The 20,575-nt window shown below is 35.0% G+C and overlaps 1 protein-coding gene across 5 annotated transcripts in view; it reads right to left on the reverse strand.

The window, feature by feature from the left end:
• Positions 1 to 683: 683 nt before the first annotated feature.
• LOC131039422 (protein SWEETIE) overlaps positions 684 to 20,575 on the reverse strand; it is a 326,474-nt gene continuing 306,582 nt past the window's right edge. The window contains exons 36-49 of one of the 5 annotated variants that reach the window (XM_057972185.2): positions 9,738 to 9,824; positions 9,512 to 9,640; positions 8,913 to 9,110; positions 8,366 to 8,797; positions 7,674 to 7,742; positions 5,907 to 6,004; positions 5,536 to 5,623; positions 5,048 to 5,183; positions 4,384 to 4,691; positions 4,148 to 4,288; positions 3,843 to 4,013; positions 3,534 to 3,659; positions 1,217 to 2,083; positions 684 to 1,120 (exon numbers count right to left, since the gene is read on the reverse strand). In XM_057972185.2, the coding sequence (XP_057828168.2) occupies positions 1,553 to 2,083; positions 3,534 to 3,659; positions 3,843 to 4,013; positions 4,148 to 4,288; positions 4,384 to 4,691; positions 5,048 to 5,183; positions 5,536 to 5,623; positions 5,907 to 6,004; positions 7,674 to 7,742; positions 8,366 to 8,797; positions 8,913 to 9,110; positions 9,512 to 9,640; positions 9,738 to 9,824 (2,514 nt within the window). In that variant the 3' untranslated portion in view covers positions 684 to 1,120; positions 1,217 to 1,552. Of the gene's footprint in view, positions 2,084 to 3,533; positions 3,660 to 3,842; positions 4,014 to 4,147; positions 4,295 to 4,383; positions 4,692 to 5,047; positions 5,184 to 5,535; positions 5,624 to 5,906; positions 6,005 to 7,673; positions 7,743 to 8,365; positions 8,798 to 8,912; positions 9,111 to 9,511; positions 9,641 to 9,737; positions 9,825 to 20,575 lie in introns of all 5 variants that reach the window. The other 4 variants (XM_057972184.2, XM_057972183.2, XM_057972181.2 and 1 more) reach the window with 4 other exon arrangements.

Here is a 20,575-nt window from a genome sequence, read left to right on the forward strand (position 1 = left end):
CATATATGATGTCAGCATTATAGTCTGAAGTAGGCTATTTAAAAAATTCCATAATTATGGCACACTAAACAAGCAACACTAAAAGCAAGAAACAAAAGTAATCTAACTTAACACTCATATGAAAGCAATATATATTGAATCTCAATCCGTCTCCAAGGATAATGTAGTGGAGCTCCCCATCTCTATTCAAACGGAGTCATAAATATAATGTCAACATAATGGATGTGGCAATTAAGGTTAATAAAAAAACAATAGTCCCACACATTGCCAATGCCAAACATAACCCAGGACTATCTGTCTAACTTTATTTATGACAAAATAAAAAATTTCAGAAATTTAAATCGATAAATTATCATTCAATGTCTATGTTTCATGGTTGGTGCTTCTCTGAAGACAGCTTTCATATATAATATATTATATACGTTGTATGTCATAAAGACATTTTTCATAAAAGCGAATTGTATCTAGAATACGAAAGGAAACCATAATTTTAATGGCTGTTCTAAGATAAAGATATTTTGGACATAAATACAGCTAATGGATGCCTATTGGAAAGGAGACATTGTTTTCGTTGCATCATATAAACACCAAGAATTATCATTTTCATACACATCCAACCAACTTCATGAAATGTACATTGAAATATATGAATGGTGATGAAATACTATACTATTGAGACTTCATTCGTCAACTTAATAAATAAATGAATTAACAAATGATATCAATTAATAGTGGCAAATATATACAGTTTTAAAAAACAGGACTTTGACTCCAACTAAGAATGACAACAAATTTCAGAATGACTACAACTTTTATAAAAATACAATGCCATCTGCTATCCGTATAGCCAAATCACCTGGCTTGATCATGTCAAGGGATAGAGAAATTTAAAATGTAACTCAACCCTAAAGTGAAAAATATGCCTATACTAATACAAAAATTTAGTGAGAGTTGATCTTGACAGGGATCCTTGGGAAGGTCAGGTATGGCATGCTGCCCTCTATTGTATCATCGGCATGGCAAACAATTCTCATAGCTCTTCATTTGCTACTACTCTATCATACATGTCCTCACATGCCACCTCAAAGGGGTCGCCCAATGCTATAGTTCCCCTTACCTGCTGCTTAATTCAGTCCAGCATATTAGTGGGCAAGCTATACTTAATACAATTTTGCAAATGTTGAAATATTTATTAGTTAGAGTTACAGAATGATACCTCACATGTCCTTCATTTCTGGTACACCATTTATATTTAGTTTTTTTGGTGAGGAATTCGTTTTGATCAAAGCATGACTAACATTGTGATTAATCTGTCTCCTCAGCCACAAACAATACTAATCAAAAAGTTTTGAAACACATTCATGAGGTTCCTCTGTTTCTGATGTAGGAATCCCAGATCCCTAAATTTGTGAAAATACTTGAAAAGCCTGAAATAGAAGGATTTTGATTTTTCAGGTTCTGCTTCTGTCAGCCCATATGAACTGGACTGTTAAAGATAATATGTAGGTCATCAATTGTTTCAGCATCAGCAATGGGATGTAGAAAGATCCAGTTAAGACTCAGCATCATCCTCATGACTGCCATCTTCACTGAATTTATTTAAATCATCTTCTTGCAAATTCTCTTTCTGTATAGTTCGCTTCTGTTGTGATAAATGTTCTTCAAAAGCTCCAGAGAGTGAATTTACATGTCCATCTTCTATGTTTTCCCTGATGATAGTTGAATCTATAACCGACCGAGTTTCAGAAAAAGATTGAAAATCATCCCAGTCTTCAGCTGGGAAATCAGTTCCCTGTTTGGACAAATCTCCTGAAGCTGATTCATATTGAACTGTGTCTTCAGAAATTACCGTGGTGGAGACTGGAAAAGACTGAAAATTGTCCCAGTCGTCATCTTCCACACCATCCAGACCATCATCCGATTTTACCCTAGGGGAGATGGACATGATAGAGTCTGGCTGTGAAGGCATCTCTGATTTAGCTGCTGATGACTGGACAACCAGTTTTGGTACAGTCAATGGAACAGGCAGACTAATTGCCAAACTTGACTTGGTCTCTTGAGCAACTGAAGCTCGAATAATATCCTGCACAGAAAGAATGACTATTAGATGCAGCCTGTCACCACCAACGCAACACTCAGTACACGCAATCTTGAGGTGTATGCTTGCAACATTAAGTACCAATAGAAAATAAATTTGGTCAAAATGGGCCACAAGTTAAAAGATTATCATGCCATTTTTGTGTGCTTCATTTATTCACAATAAACTCTTGTAAATGCTTGATTTCAGATAAGAACAGAACTTAATCATGCTCACTGATATTTATCATGTTACAAATTGGGTAAGTGGTCATCCATTTATATGGAAAAAGAGCAAGCAATAGTTATATTGGTTATGAAGTTTCTTTCCACATGATACATTAATAATGCTTTAGAACAATGTGAATGCCACATTTAGCTCAAAATATCAGCAAGAGTAATGTGCAGGGTACCTCAACATGGATCCTCCACTCAGTGACCTGACATACCAATCTCAGGTAATCTTTCTCGTTCTATATTGTAATTTAATATGATGCATATTTTTTGGCAACAGAAAGTGTTGCCTGTGAAAATAAGTAATGTTTCGATATGTTGTAACAAATATAGGATTCACTTACTAGCAAGACTGCTGCTTGGTTTAGCAACTCGCTCATTAGGAGATTCTGTGGGAATTGTCCCAAAATTGATGTTGTCAGAAGATGGATGAGTCGGAAGTGGAATATGAGAGGTAAGGTTGAGGTTGCTGCAAACAATTTTTTCTTATTCTCTTTTTCAAATCTGGATGACTGCTCAAGGACCCTCTCAAGTGGTCATTGGTTTTGGGGTAGAATTGCCTTTGCCTTAAAAAGTGGGCCCCTGGTTTTAATCGTTTGAGTGAGGATACTAGCAAGTTTCTTGTGTGGGTTCAGCTGCCAGAGTTACCTTTGGGATTCTGGGATGAGGAAGTCTTTAAGCTCATTGCTAACACCTTTGGACAGTATTTTCATGCTGACCCAGTCACAAAATTTAAAAAGCATTTGATCTCTGCTCATTTTTGTGTGCTCGTGGAGGAAAACAAGGTTCTTCTGTCTCAGGTCGCCCTCTCCTCCAAGTATGGAGTTTGGGTACAACAGATTGTTTTTGAAGACCTTTGTGTTGTTTGTCTTTGCTGTTGTAAAGTGGGTCACACTAGTGCTAAGTGCCCTAGAAACAAGAATTGTCATCCTGTTTGGAGAAAAAAGGATCAAGTGGTTGAAGATCATACTAATGATGAGGATGCACTGAAGGTTGAAAGTAGAGGGAAAGCCCCTATTAACTCTAACAAGATAGACACTCCTTCAAGATTGAATGATACAGCTAGAGTTCTTGTCAAGAAAAAAAGATTAGAGCTGGAAAACTTGTGCACTATGAAGCAAAACTCTTTCAAAACCCTGCTTTTATTATCAAAAATAAATATAGAATAGACACATTAAAAAGCATTATATCAGATTATGGAAGGGTTTACTCTGCTAATTGACCTGAAGTTTTTGTCTTATATCAACTGGCATTCCTTGCAAAACAGCTCTGAATTGTGTAGCAGATGATGGAACATTGGCAAGATGTGATACAAGCTTCATTGCCACACTTCTCAACCCAGTACTTGCCTGGAATGTGTCAACATGATATAGTCAATTAACTCATAAATTTGAACTGATTCGGTAGCTCATCCTCTTCAATATTAAATTGAATGACTTAATGAGCTTTAATTCCTCATTTTTCTTGTAAGAAAAAAAAGGAAACCACCAAGGAAACTATATATAATAAATGAGAGCCAGGCTTGATTATACCTGCAAATTTTCTTCAGAATCTAAAGAGACGGCCATAATTATTGCTTGTAAAAGCAAATTAAGGACATCTTGTTGGGACTCACTGGCTTCTATTAAAGTGTATAGAAGAAGAAAAAGTTTTAAACTTTCACCAACAGATGACGCTAGCTCATTTGTCATTAATTTCTGCAGCTATAACTAAAACATGTCAGAACACCACCATATACTGAAGGAACAATGAGTTCAAAGAGAGTAATTAGGTCGCTTTCTAATAAATTTATATCTCGATTATAAATCTAGAAAGAAATGCATCTCTTCACAAATACCTGTGTTGAATTTTGAATTAGTGAGAAAACATCACTAGCAAGGTCTCCCATGACAATAAGAGCTACTGTGTAGTTGTTATTTTTGGGATTCTCTGCAACAGCTGTTTGCAGGATTGTTCTCAATGCATGCAATCCAGCCATCTGAACCTAGGAATATTAAAATACAGATGATACCTGTCAACTTTTGTACTAAATATTTTATGTCTATTAAAAATGCAGAGCAATGCAAAACATACCTGCACATTTGAATCTACAAGGGTTTTACGAAGACAATTGATGCAAGGCTTCTTTACAGCACTCCAAATATTTTCTTTGATGTTGTGTTCATCTGCAGAAATCTTTACAAGTAGAACTGATCTTGTCAAATTTATCATTATTCCAAGCAACAGAGTTAATTTCTCAAAGAGGTCCTTGGATGCTTCACTGGTTTCTTGTCTGTGAAGCTTTTCAAAGTGCTGTTCACAATCTTGTGCAATGGTTTGCACCAAAGACCCTAAAAGAATTTCTATCTGGTCCCTGCTATTTTCATCCAAGCAGCTTTCATCTGTACTCACAGGTGTAAAAAAAAAACTAGGTAAAGGTCACTAGAAAGGGAAAAAAAGAAATCCATCATAATATCTATTTAGATATAGATTACCATTCTGATTTAACCATAGAACTTGAACTTTCCGATAGATTACAAGGTTTAATATCCAAGAATTCATGTTGCTTATAGACATAAACAATGGAAACACTACAATTTCAGAACATGTGCCCATCAGCAGGTAGAATTTAGCATTCTTGCATTGAAAACTTCGCTAAACTAAGTTTCGAATGATAGGTTATAAATTTTAGCATTAAAGTACCTAGCAAAAATATTCATACAAGCAAGTATTATTTTCAGGAAGAAATGTTACAAACCAGTACACTGTGTTGCCAATTGAGCTGCAATATCTCCTATAAATGCAGCAACCATGGAGATGGACGATCCCATTGGAGCTAGAAGAACATATCCATAGCTTGCATAGAACACAGTTGATGCCACTTGTGTCTGCATCTTTGGACCAGAATAAGCAAGTCAAGCGTAAACAAATTCCAAATTTAATATCTTGAAAATTAACAAGACTTTATTTAAATGCTTCAAGCAATTTTATATCTAAAGCATAGCATCTACAGATTTATTCAGTTGACAAGTATAAGTGTCCTTGCTATATATGTACATTTGATCACCCCTTTGTAACTCAAAGAAACAAAGTAACTTTCAGAGTGAAGCTTCTGAAAAAAAGTTATCCCCCAAACTTCAAAGTTGTACATTTAGACATTAGAGCAACAGACTAACTGTTTTAAATAAAATAACAAAAAAGATGGAGAATTGATACAAATAATGAGGAAAATAACTGATAACAAACCTTAGAGCTTAGCCGGCAAATAAGTCTCTCAGATATTTGTAATGATGAGGCAATTAGATCACTGTATCTTGGAAAATTGGATTCATCACTGCAATAAAATGATTTGGTCAACTTCAAGACTTAAACCATTACTTCAAATTACATCATATGCACTTGCAGCCACAAACTACAAAATAAGATATAGAAACAGGAATTTGTTGAAATAGTTAGATCATAATATACATCATTCAGCAAGATTATCCATCGGTCAGCCAAAATGTCAAAACATATTAATTTATGCAAAATGTCTCTTGATGGGAAAAAACTAAACATGAAGCACATGAAGAGAACCTAATCCCTAAGTAATGCATGTGACAACCAAGTGATGATACCTTCCAAATAATTTATGCATGCAGTGCATACACAGTTCAGTTATTGTAAAAACAAAGCTTTCATCCATGAAGTATTCATCTGGAGAAAATTCAATAACCTGTTACATTTAAAATATATCCCATTCATTAGAAAATAACCATTCTGAATACTTTTTCTTAAGGAATAGTTATTACCTAAAATGAAATCAACAATAAAAAATGAGATATTGCATTTCAAGGCTTAAAACAAGGAAAGAACACACCTTGACATAAATCCAGTGAGCTATGTTAAATAGACATTTGAATGAGAATCGCAAAGATATAGAAATGGATGAATTGATTGAATATGTTATTTGTGAAAGATTAAAGCTAAATTAAAATGATTATGGATTTTTATATCATAAAAAAGGAGAATGTTGGCACAATGGGGGAAAAGTCTGAAATGGATCAATTTGACCCTATTTTTTGACTTGATGAGGTGATAAACAAATTTTCTTTGTGGCCATGGATGACGTTTTCGAACAAGATTTTGATAGTAATTGGCCTATTTAAGGCGACAATGGTATGGACAAGATTAAACATGTGACATAAATTTTATGCAGAAAAGCCTCTTTGTTCCTCAGAATTATGATAACTGTATATTGTTGTCCCATACATAACAATGGAAGTCTTATCTGTACCTACACAGTAAAGAACATCCCTATAACTGTATATTGTTGTCCCCTACATAACAATGGAAGTCTTATCTGTACCTACACAATAAAGAACACCACTATTTACAATGCACAACATCACAAAAGTTCCTACCTTCAGAGGAGACAAATTAGTCCCACCTTCTCAAGCTCTTAATCAGCCTTTGGGTAAATATCATTTACATCACTTGAAGGAGCTCTGTACTCTGATACGAGTTGTGCTTTAGATTTATATACAAGGTGGACCTGCATAGCAATGTTTTATGTGATGCCAGTTTTTGGTAATAAAGGGTTGAAAGGGGTTCTATGGAGTTTTGGGTTTAGTAATTTTTTTAATATCATAATAAAAGGATTTCTAAGTCATTATGATGCCTTACATAGGTAATTTTTGCAAAGATTGTCACGTCATGGTTTTTATTAAAAATATTTGAACTTAGAAAAATAGTTAGTAGTCACATTACTTACAAGACTTATGTTCTATATGAAACTGTGGCCTTCATAATGACTGAAAAAATGTTACTTGTTAGTAATTTCCTAGATAAGAAAAAGTATACACATTCCCGTCAATCTTAAAGGGATGAATTGTAGTGCATTATTATTGGTAATGACAAAAGAAAAATATTAAATTCTCAAGTAGACATACAGCAAAACACAGCAAAACACTGTAGGTGACAGGGCCTTGAAGATATAGTTGTAAATAATATTATTGCTATACAAGCTTGAGGTCAAAACCAACCTCATATAGTTCAACTCTATATGTTTGTTGCTGCAAAATGATGTGGAGTTTAGTTGCCATGCAAGGTTGCAAAATTGGAGAGTATCCTAATACAGATTAGATAATATGATAAACTTCAAGTCTTCAACTAATAGCTGCGATAAATTAGTTTCATGTATACATTTAATGTATCCTAGATCTTAAAAAGGTGACATTTGAAATTCAAACATGACTAGCCAATAGCAAAACTCTTTGCCAAAGCAATTAGGATTTCAAATATCAATTAAGAACAAATGATGGAAGGGGGGTTAGGACACTACTACTAATGCTGGGGAAAGATTCAACAAGTACATTTTCGAGGAAATAAGTTCTGATAAATACCTGTTCTAGAATTGATGAGACCAAAGTGATGGTCTGAGGAGAGTTGATATAACCAGGGTACATAAGTATCTGCAATAGAAAAATTAAGAAACTAGATAAGCAGAAAAATTTGAACTAACAAATACCCATTTGATGTAGATTGCTAATAATTCTGATATATTATCAGAAACTATCAAGGTTATCAAAAGTAGTTGGAAACTTGAAATTCAATGCATTCAAACAGCTAACTCGGTGCTTTTTATAGAATATGAAACATATTCAATATCAATTAGTTAAATACCCTGATAATAATATATAATAAAGCTGAATTACTGCTCCTTGATCAATGTCTGTATCTTGTTTCATATACTTTCAAAAATCATCCTCACAGCTTGATCTAAATTTCTAATACATGCACTTATTGTTAGAAAAATCAAAGGTTATTAAGTAGAGTTAACCTTATAAAAGCTAATATTTTAACAACTAAATCACTGCTTCTTGTGAAGCATAACAGTCAGCATTAGTCCAATAAACATCATAAGCAATTATCCAATTAAGAATTTTGGTTACTAATTATATCACTTCTAGAAAATGGTTCAAGAAAATAATGTTCTAGCATGCTTCTGAAGTTTGGAATTCTTCATATGGTCAATTAGAAATAACTAAATTAAACCTATGGCAAACACCCTAGACTCAGAAATATAAATGATCACCTGCAAGAGCTCCAAGCAAAGTTTGTGGGAAACCATTTCTTGATTGTAAAATCCTTGGTTTGACAGGCATTGAAGTGCATACAAGGCAACTAATTGTGAGCTCATGGGTGGAGGTATTTCTGCAGCTAGTTTTCCGTTCACGCTGTAGGTGCAGGAGCTGGAGAATTGCTTCAATTTTTCATTTTTTGCTTCATGCCGTCCCTCAAACAGAATCAGCATTGCAAGTCCCCAAAGCAAATAGAAATCTCTTGTTTCTAATTTAACCATTACATGACCAGAGGCGTACATGACAGGGGCCATTTCATGCTCAAATTTTGCTGGGGCTGCATCCAAGGTGGCAGCTTGAAGAATTACTGGCCAGATTTCACTTAAATATGGATGCACAACTGATGAAATGGCTGCCGATTGAATACCGTCAAGAAATGGCTTGTACTGCCCAGTACAAATAAGACCAAAGAACACAGTTTAATGCAGAAAGCATCATTATTTTAGAAAGCATGTTAAAAGGAATAACTTATATTGCAAATATTTTAAGAATCAAATATACCTTTCTCTTTGAGAGTATGTGTGTATGCAGAAATACATGATCTTGAAGAAGTCCAATCCAACAACGACCAAGGAAGGTTGAGTTCTTTAAAAATAAGGGAACTAAGGCAGAATATTCTGTATTGCTAAGACCATTTTTAATGCAGTAATATGCATATGTCTTGACGGCTGCATGAGCAGCCAGAAGTCTAATTTTAACCTGCAAAGTGCAATAAAGCTGCCTTTAATTAAAAACCCAAAGAAGGAACAAACCCTAATCACATCAGAGGGAAATGAAAAAAATGAAATGATTTAATGTCTAAACATGAATTAACAGCCAGAAAAGAGAATATCATATCAGGTATACTATCTTGGGAGTGCTTGCGAAAGTTTAGATTAAAGCAATAAAATGGATTAGCAACATATTTTAAAAATGTTGAACTTGTAATATAAAGCTCTTGTACTTTCAGGATTTATAAACAAGGATACATTGAAATAGGTTATGCACAAAGCTTATGTTTGGTATATTCTGCAACTAGAGGATCATAGTGCATGGGTTGCCTTACAAAATCAGGAAGTAGTATCTGACAAAAAGAATATGATACTTTAAGATACACTCACCTTACAACTGACCCATTCTGCAAATGAAGGGTAGTAAAGGCTTTCAAAGTCACCTAAAGGGCGTGATATCATAGCAAACATGCGTTCAAGTACCACTCGATCCCCACTTGCAATGCTGCTTGTCAAAATCTGCCCAAAATTCTATTTTAGTATCCTTGAAGTAAACATGCTCACAGAAAATAAATAACAATAATAAATTGAATTTTAACACCCACATTGATGTTACCTTTGTGGCCAGCTGAAAACCTGCATCCAAGAGAATCGGGCCAGCAGATGCATCTACAGCTGTTCGAACGGCAGAAACAAGTTGTGCCTGGTTTTGAGGGTGTTTTCAGTGACAGAATATTACAAAAATAGAAAATCCATTCTGTCAAATTTATGATTCATCAAATATTACTGGAACTAAAACAATAAGAAACTGAATGTTCACTTCAATAAAATATTGTGTTCTTTCAGGTTTTGAGGTTTCGTTCACATTGCTGCATTATTGTGTTCTTACCCTCAGTAGTCAAGTTGATGTTAAGGAACCCTAGAATGTCATCATTGTGTTAGTGTTTTGAGATGGCATCATTGTTGTCATTCAAGTTCTAACTCATTAATGAAAAAATATAATATTATGATCTTTCAAGTGAAATCTGTCCACATGCTGCATAAGAGTGGCATTCTTTATTTGTTTCAAGAGCTTAAGACATCACACTAAACTCGAAGAACCTTTCAGGTTTTGAGGTTTTGTTCACATTGCTGCATTATTGTGTTCTTACCCTCAGTAGTCAAGTTGATGTTAAGGAACCCTAGAATGTCATCATTGTGTTAGTGTTTTGAGATGGCATCATTGTTGTCATTCAAGTTCTAACTCATTAATGAAAAAATATAATATTATGATCTTTCAAGTGAAATCTGTCCACATGCTGCATAAGAGTGTCATTCTTTATTTGTTTCAAGAGCTTAAGACATCACACTAAACTCGAAGAACCTTATGTTGCTATTTCATCTTCTTCGACTGGTAAAACAAGGAATGACTCAGTCAAATTGTCAATTCACAAACAGTGATGATTGTCTATAAGATGAGTCTACATGACATTTATATACCAAAACATAATGCATAGATAAACATAATATAAAAGCATTATTAATTATTTAGCAAATAACTATAATATATCTATAATGCATATTACAATCAAATGTTATGAGAGATTATATTGCAAGCCTTTTATATAAGTTGCCAATTCTTGTTTGGATCCTGGTTTGGGTTCATAGATTCAGTTTGTGGATCCAGGAAAAATAAATAGGGGGTTGGATTGATTTTGGTTTGTCCATTCAAAAAAGTATAGAAATCTCACATAAATTCCCATTTTCCATTATATCCTTGACACATCTATATTTTAATGATAAACCATAAAAGATATTTCCTTAATAAATACCATAAAAGACATTTCATTAATAAAAAATAAAAAAATCTTTATCACCACTTTAACAATAGACTATAATCATAGAAAATAAACCCTTCACTAACAATAAAATAGTGCAGCTTTCCACTATTGCAGCTGAAAAAGGCCCCCTCTTGCTTTGCATTAAAATGCCCCAAGCATTCAAGTGTTCCGATTTGCCTAGAGGGACCTTGTTTGAAGAGTGAGAAATGGCAAAGATCTCACTATTCGTATGTGAATCCCTATTTTCCATAGAAAATAAAAATAGCAAATTACACAACTAATAAATGAAAATGACAGAATTTGAACAATAAGAGGAAGCTCCTAATCAATCTCTGTAGGTTCAACCATGGACTTTATTGACATAAGCTACCTCGTAGAAGTGTTCATCTCCACTATAGAAAGGGCATTCCAATCAAATCCCCACATCCACAAACTATATTCTCCATTTATTTGAGAACCACAAGACACAAGCATTTCAGCCAACACAAGTATGGTTTTAAGAAACAAAAGTGATATTCGCATCCCGCCAAGAATGCGGCTACATCTTGGTTCATTTTAAAGATGATATAAAAAATAAAATTTAAGTTTTAAAAAACCATAGTTTGTGTGGATTTGTTTCAAGTATTTTCAAGTTCTACTATATTCTATCCAAGTTTTCCCAAGATTAATCCACATAGAATTTCATGCCCCTTGTTCAAATTTTGACTAGGATCAACCCAAATCCGTTTTGAACTAGGCCCAAACCTAGGGGCCAACACTAGCAAACAAACGACATAGTCTTTAATAATTGTAGACCTTACAAATGCCCTTTATTATCTATCGATTTCATAATTGAATTACAATACCTAGCTTTCCCCAAGGGTATAGACACATCCCTGCATTTAGGGATGCTTTGGCAACTTCATGATGGGGATGAAATGTCCCCCTTACTTTCCAAAATAAAACATACGAACATCCCTCTAATTTAACAATATTTTGGGGATGGCCTACACTCCCCATTGTCCCTACACTCTCCCAAGGACATCAAGCTGTACCCTTGCATGCAAATTTACAACAAAGTGTGTAATGGAATGTGTCAGCATTTTAATTTGTCTCTTGCTAGAAAATGCAAAACATAACAACACATGAAGATAACCTTTCTTTGAACTAGTAGGGGAAGCTCCTTGAGATCTGAACACTATTGATCATCAATGGGGTTTTGTATAAAAGAATTAATTAAAAGTAAACTCGACCTATCATTTTGAGTCTTAAGGGTATAAGCACAAAACCTGAAATGTTTTGATCTCACAAATGAGGTTTTATATTTTGAAAGTTTATAAGAAAATGAAACAATTAAATTAGAAAAAATGCTAAACTCGAAGACTCATAACTATAAGTCTAAATACATGAAAATAGGATGATTAAACCACTTTTACAACACATTAACAAAATAATATTTCATTAATTGAATAGTTTAGATGCACACAAACCTGTAGTTAAGATGAAACACAATGTTAATAGTCAATACAATCTTAACACTATTCCTCACTTTTAAAAAAATCCATAAAAACCAAACATACTAATTGCAAATAAAATATAGATTAAATACTTGGTTTAGCTCATACGCATATCACAAGTCATCACAAGTACACAGTGACTAGTTCACACACACATTACAAGTACAACATTGAGTAATTCATATGCACATCACATATGCCACAATGACTAGCTCCAACATACATCACATGTTCACATAAAGAACAATTGGTAAAGTAGAAATGGATGCAGTCTATTGCAGTCATCATTCCATTGGATTCCAACTACAATTGCCCTTAGGCCATTAGAGACGAGTATGTCCACACAAGAAGTAGCTTCCGACATATACCACCACCTTGTGACCTTAATGATAGTGTTAGCTATCTTCTTCATAACCTAGGTAGCACATGGCATTTGATTACCCCATGCTATAGGTGACCACTTGCTAACCCTCTTGATGCAATAGTTGGCTCAAGTTACCGTTACTTGCATGGTAGGGTAACTACCCACGCAACCATTCTCGTATCATAACCACGCTAGCTCTTGGCAATCCTTTACCTTTGTAAAATAGGTGAATGTCAGCTAATCTCTAGCAATAGCCCAAGCATCAATCATTGGCATAGTCCAATGTCTATCTATCACTGCTCAAATATCTCGTAGGTTTACACTTGGGTAATCTCTAGCTGTAATGTCCCCTTTTTGGGACATTAGAAAATCAATTAAATAATTAAGTTTTAAGTTGTCAAAACATAATAACTTTAAAGACAACTAAATTTAATTATTTATTAAAGCAGATTAGAGTGACTTTTATGTCAACATCAAATTATAAAACAATGTCACTTTATTATTAAAGGGGAATTCCAAGAGACAAGTAGAGTTTATGCGAAGAGTCACAGGGATGTGCTTTTTAAGAGCATGGAGAGGCTCATTTTGGCATGCTTTGTTATTGTTATCTCTTGGAGAACTCTGGGAAGTTTGGGCTTTCAGCAGGTTTAGAGACACAAACCCTCGAGCTTGGAGGTAGTGGACGGAATCCCATTGTCAATTGGAGATATCACTTAGTGTCTCACTTTGTGCTTCAAATTCATAATCTGACTTAGGTGTCTCACTTTGTGCTGGTAATCAAATCTGACTGTAATTTATGTGTCTGTGGTTGGATATTTCTGCTGCATTTTCTATTGAAGACTTAATGGTAATAATCATAAGGAATTTCAGATTTGATTCTAAATTGGGTTAAATGATTTTCATTGTATATTGTTTGCAAAATATTGGATGTATAGAGATTGAGTTCATGCAGATTTTTATGAAAATTCTTGTGAATGATTTTGTAAAAAACTTGTAATATCCATAGGTGGATATTATAGTGGTATCATAGCTGGTTTTCCTGCCAGCCTGTGAAGTTTCATGAGTGACTGATGAGTGCAGCTTAGTTGCCTGGTTGAGTTTTGAAATAAGCCCCTATTTACCATTCTTATTTTTGGAATGTCTTCTATAAAGAATAAGAGTTCATTATCAGATATATGTTTTGTTCAAAAAGAATAAAGGAAAATCTCTATTAATTTAGAAATTTATATAATTTTATAAAGGGGAAATTTTATTCAAATTCATTATTGGCGTTTGGTTGTGTTGTGACATTTTCACACATCGCCCCATTGCAAATGGGATCCCTGCTTTTTTTGCTTTTTAGGGTTTGTTTTCTAGGTCTTTTAGGGTTTTGTTAGTTGGCCTTTGCATTTTTGAGTGCTGTCGGGGAGATCATGGATAGCAGGTCCTGCTTGAGTGAAGTCCTGATCCTGAAAATTGGCTAAGTCTGGAATGTCCTGATCCTGAAATTTGACTAAATCTGGAATGTCCTGATCCTGAAATTTGACTAAGTCTGGAAATTGAAAAACCTCAAAAAACTAGATTTTGCAATATAACTCCTGGAGGTCTGAAACCACTCTCAAACATCCTGAAAGTATATATGGAATATAACTTGAAGTATAATTATACTTAAATGTTATATTCCATAAAAATTATCCTGATGAGAGTTCAAAAAGTCAAAAGGCGCTCCTGTCCTTCACTGAGGATCCAGAGCGCATTTCGCTCCTGTCCCTCTCCAAGGGATCAAGGTGAAGCGCTCCTGTCCCTCACCAAGGGACCAGGGCGAAAAGACTTATTTGAGCCATTCCTGGCCTTGTTTGGTCAAATCGAAACATCAAAGGCATAGTGGAGGACTAAATGAACGTGATAAAGCATCTAGACTTGATCAAAAACGATGAAATGATGAAGTTTTTGCCTAGAAGGTCAAAAGTGCTCCCGTCCCTCACTGAAGGACCAGAGCGCTTTTCTTTATATGCACAATTTTAGACCTTTATTGGACATTAACTTCTACTCATAGCATGAAGTAAGATGAAATCTTCCCTAGCAAAGGAATTTCGAGGTGAAAAGTGAGACAATTTGGCTTAGAGGGCAAAAAGTGCTCCCGTCCCTCACTAAAGGACCGGAGCTTGAATTTCAAATTTGCACTGCCTTTGCAAGATTAAAGTGATTTTATGATTTGAAGAGGTTAAGGGAAGCATGTTTTGTCCATTGAATATAATTTAAGCGGTTCACAAAGGAGTAAATCAACCCAAATGACAAAAAGTGCTCCTGTCCCTCACTGAAGGACCATGCCACTTTTTCAAGTTTCTCCTCTTTGTTTGATATTTTATGGCAAAACTTGACTTGGATGGGAACGACTAATGATGTTTTATGCCTTAGACGCAATTAAGAGGTTTAAAGAACAGAGAAGTATGCCAAGATGTAAAAAGTGCTCCCGTCCCTCTCCAAGGGACCAGAGCGATTTTCCAAAAAGTGTAAATTTCTTGCAAAGACAAGGCAAGTTTGTGATTGAAATGAATGGAAGAGGACATGATTAGCCCATTGAAGATAATTTGGGAAGCTAGCAAAGGACGGATAAGCTTGAAGTTGAAAAAGTGCTCCTGTCCCTCACTGAAGGACCAGAGCGCTTAACATGTTATCTAGCCTTTCTCACCAATCTTGGACAAATTGAGGCCAAGGCGCAAGTTTGAAAAAGTGTTTAAAATGCCTTGAAGTGGAATTGAGATGCGAGAGTTGCAAATTTTGACGACAACTGGCAAAAGTGCTCCCGTCCCTCACCAAGGGACTAGGGCGCAATTTCCAAATATGACCATTTACCTTGCATTTTGAAATGATATTTTTATTACCAAGGCTCAAGAAGGAGTGGGGAATGATGTTCTACGCCTTGAGGGTAATTTGAAGTTGATGTGATCAAGAATTTGTGCAATGGACTCAAAAGTTCTCCTGTCCCTCACTGAAGGACCAGGGCGCTTTTTATGAAACAACAAATTCCCTCCGAGATCATGCTAAGGCAAAGTTGTGTGAGATGGGAAAGATCTTCTAAAGCATGGTGAACAAAGGTTTGACTTCAAAAAATTGAGAATCCTAGCCTAAAAATGAAAAAGTGCTCCCGTCCCTCTCCAAGGGACCAGAGCGAAGTTAATGGCATTCATTATTTTTTACCATATTTGAGCGTTAATATCCTCCAAATCGCATTAGATGCCAAATTGCTAACTTTGGAATATTTGAAAAAATTAATTAAATTGGCATTTAATAAATTAATTTTGGGCCTCAAAAAATCGAATTTCTATTATAAAGGCATTTAAAATTAATTTTTATTAAATTAAAATTGAAAAAGGAGCACTTGAGGTATTATTTTTATTTATTTTATTAGGTCGGCCTCTTGTTTTTGCAAATTTATTTATTTTTTGGCCTATTTTGCTAGGTCGGCCTCAACAAGAATCAAGGTAAGGCGCTCTATATATTGGAGGTGTTTTTTTTCACAATTCAAATCATTCAATCATCCTTTCAAGTGCGAAATTGGAGAGCAATTTGAGGAGCGAAATCCAGAGGAGTGGAGCGAATTTCTACTAAGTGTGGAGATTAAGGAGGGTGAAATTCATCTTGAAGGCTATTGGAGAGGAGAATTTCTTGCTAGATTGGAGGATAAATTCCAGATGTTTTGAAGGTATTTGAAGGCGAATTTCCAGATCTTGAAGAAGCTAGTGGAAGGTGGAGTTCTTTTTCCAAGCTAAAGGAGGTGCATTTTATCCAAGGGAGGCTATGATCTACATTTTGCCTAGCGAATTTCATCTATTTTTGCATCATTTCTTAGAGTTTAATACTCAAAGGAAGGTATGAAGAATTACTTTTTTGAAGTTCTTATTCAAGACTTGTTGTGATCCCATTGCAATTTTGTAAAGTCTAAGTCTTGAAGATCCAAATTCCATTCATTATTAATTTGAAAACGTGTAATTCTTGGTTTATCATGACATTTTTTAAAATTAATATCTTAAGTTTTACCTTTGAAAGGTCTTAAATTTCATGCTTTAAGGTTTGATGCTCAAAAGACTAACTTTAATATTTTGTGTAGGCATCAAATGGAGATCCCGGAGTTGGAAAATTAAGCAAGGACAAGGGCAACCTCCTCCAGTCTAGCATCGACAGGGATGGCTTTCTTTGATCAAACATCAACTAGGGCGACCTCTTCCAATCCAGCATTCCAAGTCGAGGTACATCATCATCCTGCAAATCAAGGACACAAGAAGTCAGAGCAAAGGGTTCGTTGAAGAAGCAGATAGTTCCAGATGAGTTAATTAAAGCTAGCTTCTCAACAACATCAAATTGAATATCTACCAAGCTACAAGTGTCAGACGAGTTGGCATCCTAGTCATCACTTCTCCAGTCAATGTGGTCCACCTCAGCATGTCCAGATTCAATGTACCTAACTCATGGAAGGTGGCACAAACTTCGATGTACCTACCCTGGCTATCCATTGGTGGAATTTTCCAGAGAGGACATGTGTCCAAGCAATACAATTATTTCATTGGTCGAGCATTAAATGTTATGTAATGGTTGTAACAAACCCTAATTAGGGTTTTCATTATTGAATCTTGGCCATTGATCTCAAATTGATCTAAGCCATCGAATTGTATTGAGGGCACTATATAAGCCCCGGCTCTTCATTTTGTAAACGCAGTAGATAGAAAATAGTTAGAGGCAGTTAATAGAAGACATATAGAGAGTAGTTAGAAGGTGATTAGAATAGCAATTAGAGTAGAGTAGAGAGAGAAGGCAAAGATTGTTGCCAAGATGTTGTTGTAAGAGACTTGTAACTTCATTGAAGAAATGGTGAAATTTATGGGTCGATTCGACAATTTGCATGGTCTTTATACTTCTCATATTTGATTTCATGTTATTAGATGAGTGGAAGAATGTGCTTGATTGATGGTGAAATTCGTATATCCATACTACTAGCAGTTTGTTGATTGCAGACTTGCCTTGTGTAGTCAACTGGAATCATTCAACTTAAGCTTAACTTCAATTGTCGCTTCTTCATTGATATGCATCAACCTGATGGTGTCTATGCCTGCAGTGATGATTTGAACATCATAAAGCTTTCCTTCGAAGATCGCACTGACCTTGTGGAGATGGTCCTGTGATGTCAAAACAAGACTTAGTTAGAATTCCATCAAAGATCATTCATTGCTCTTACATTCTTAGTATTAGGATTAGATTCTTTCCTCGCCCTCATCTTTTTTCCTTTTTTTTTTCCAAATCAAAGCTAGTAAGAGCCTGTGTTCCAGCAATATTCAAAGCAAATCAGAAGTTCAGTCATCAAGTGTAAGTCCCCTTGTGATTCCAGCAAATCACATCATACCACAGAGAGCTTATCCACACGTAGAGATCCTACATACAAGAACCTTGAAGTCATCCCGATTGATCCTTTTCGCGACATCTTCAGCATTCGGAGGCTTTATTCAAGAGAGGATAAGGTACCCTTGGGTATTTTATTCTGTGTTTGATAGTGTACAAAATACACGTCAACAGGTTGTGAGATAGGTTTTCTCCTTCTGCTATGCATGAGGCAATTGCAAGCAATTGGCTGTCAATTCAATTGTCATCAGAATATTTACCGATAAATATTTGTGCTGATGGAAAAGATGCCTTACCTGGCATATAGGCGCCGTTGCTTATTTTACCTATCTGTGGAGGTTCCTGCTGTAAGTGATGATTCATATTCTTTGTGGAGATGATTCATGTTCTGTGTGTTCGAGATATCTTGCTTCGGCATTGATATATGAGAAACCTTGAGAAGTAAAATTACCGCTAATCGAAAGGAATTAGCAAGGATATGAATTGGTGTTCAAGCGTCTTCAAGTTTGGCAATTGACAAATCATTGAATTTTGTAAAAGTCTGAAGTTTAAAGTTACTTTATTGCCTAGTCATGAGCGGCTTGTATATGGAGCGGTTAAAAGATTGTGGTGGTTCTTACTCCCTGAATATGTGTAAAGACATGGCATGAGATATTTGGCAGAAAAGTTGGAAAGACGTCCATTTGCTACCTCTACTTGGCGAAAAATCCTTAATATGGCATTTCATTATATTTGTCGTGGGTTTCATATCAAAGGATTATAGAGTCTATTGTGATATTTGTTTGGAGCAGTAAATATATTTTGGAATCGCCTAGTTGAAGTTATGCTTGGCCATAATTTCTTGTGTCATGGAATAAATATTTGCCAAGGTAGATACGTGGAATAGGTGACGACATTCTGGAAATCTCTTACCGAGGTCAAAGTTGCATCATTTGATTTAAGGCAAGCATTGTTGTATCGGGGAGTCTTGAATGCTGGAGATGGAGCTTCCTTGGAGTGATAATACGACACCAAATACTTCAATACAGTTATTATAATATTTCAAGGTGCAAACAAGAATTTAATTGAGCCATTTTTTCCTGAATGCATGGAAGCTATTTTACAAAGAGCTTGCTCTTTTTTGGTGAAACGATACCCTTTATTGTGAAAGGAATACATTTTCCAAGTGAAGAATTTGGTTGCTGGCGGTTTGCTCTTTATTATGATATAAGACTTCATTAGCAGGTGGTTGTCTAGGCAACACAAGTCTGTAACACTCTAGCGTGGAAGAAATTCTTGGCTGATAGTCTCATTCCTAGCTGCAATATTTTTTCCCTTAAATGCTACAGGATTCTCATAGAGTTTTGCGACTGTGTGATGCAAAAACGATACAGTTTTGGTATTAGCGGCATGAATGTCTTGAAGAGTGCCGTGTATGAATATTCATTTTTTGGCAAAATCATGACCAAAGGAATTAACTTGATCAAGGCTCATGTTTATCGTGGATATTCATATGATTTGTGTAGTTTAAGCTTGATACCAAAAAACAAGAATAATCTTTCCTGCTGTGCGCAAATAATCTTTCTACTATATTTGACTGGTTCGAAGTCATGAGATTTTGCGAACTGGACCCATCTCAATTACAGAGCTGGACACATCTGAAGGAAAAGACTATTGTCGAGTGAGACAGTTCTTGTGGCTTATCTTATAGTTGAGTGTGAAAGCCATTAGACTCTAGCAGAAGACAAGAAAGTTTAGCAACTAAGAGAAAGACAAAATCAGATTGGGTACTAAATATTAGAATATTTAATTATATTTTAGTCACCTATATTTAGTTCCTTGTTTAATGGTCATTTAGCTTTTTAGTTAATTAGCTTTTAAGCTTTATTTAGCATTTAGCTTTTTCTTTTTAATTAATTAGCTTTTAAGCTTAATTTAGCTTTTAGCTCTTTAATCTTTTACTTTAACTTTATGTTCTAATTATAGAACATCGTCTTGTAACCTCTATATATACGTGTGTATATCGTTCAATGTAATCATCCGATTATTGAATCATTCATTCAATTTATTTTTCATGGTATCAGAGCATGGAAATTAAAAATTTCGAAAATTTTTGTTATTAAAATTTTTCAAAGTTTTCATTGAAGAAATTTTTTTTAAAACTGTTTTTTTTTGAAAAAAACAGATTTTTTTTTGAAAAAAACAGATTTTTTTCTCTTCCTAGGCAGTTTTGTTTTGCAGGTTGAAAATTTTCCTAGGGTTTTGACCCTTCTGTTCAAGTCAAAATTTTATTTTGGTTGCAGATTCTTGGTGGGTTTTTCGAGAGCTCAACTAAGTCATCGTCAGATTTTTCTAGGTGCATCATTTTCTGTGCCTCGATTTTTGAGCCGTCGGATTTGCATTCTATTTTCAGATTCTTGGT

This window comes from Cryptomeria japonica, chromosome 10 (genome assembly GCF_030272615.1).
Source record: "Cryptomeria japonica chromosome 10, Sugi_1.0, whole genome shotgun sequence".
In the NCBI taxonomy this organism is placed as follows: Eukaryota; Viridiplantae; Streptophyta; class Pinopsida; order Cupressales; family Cupressaceae; genus Cryptomeria; species Cryptomeria japonica.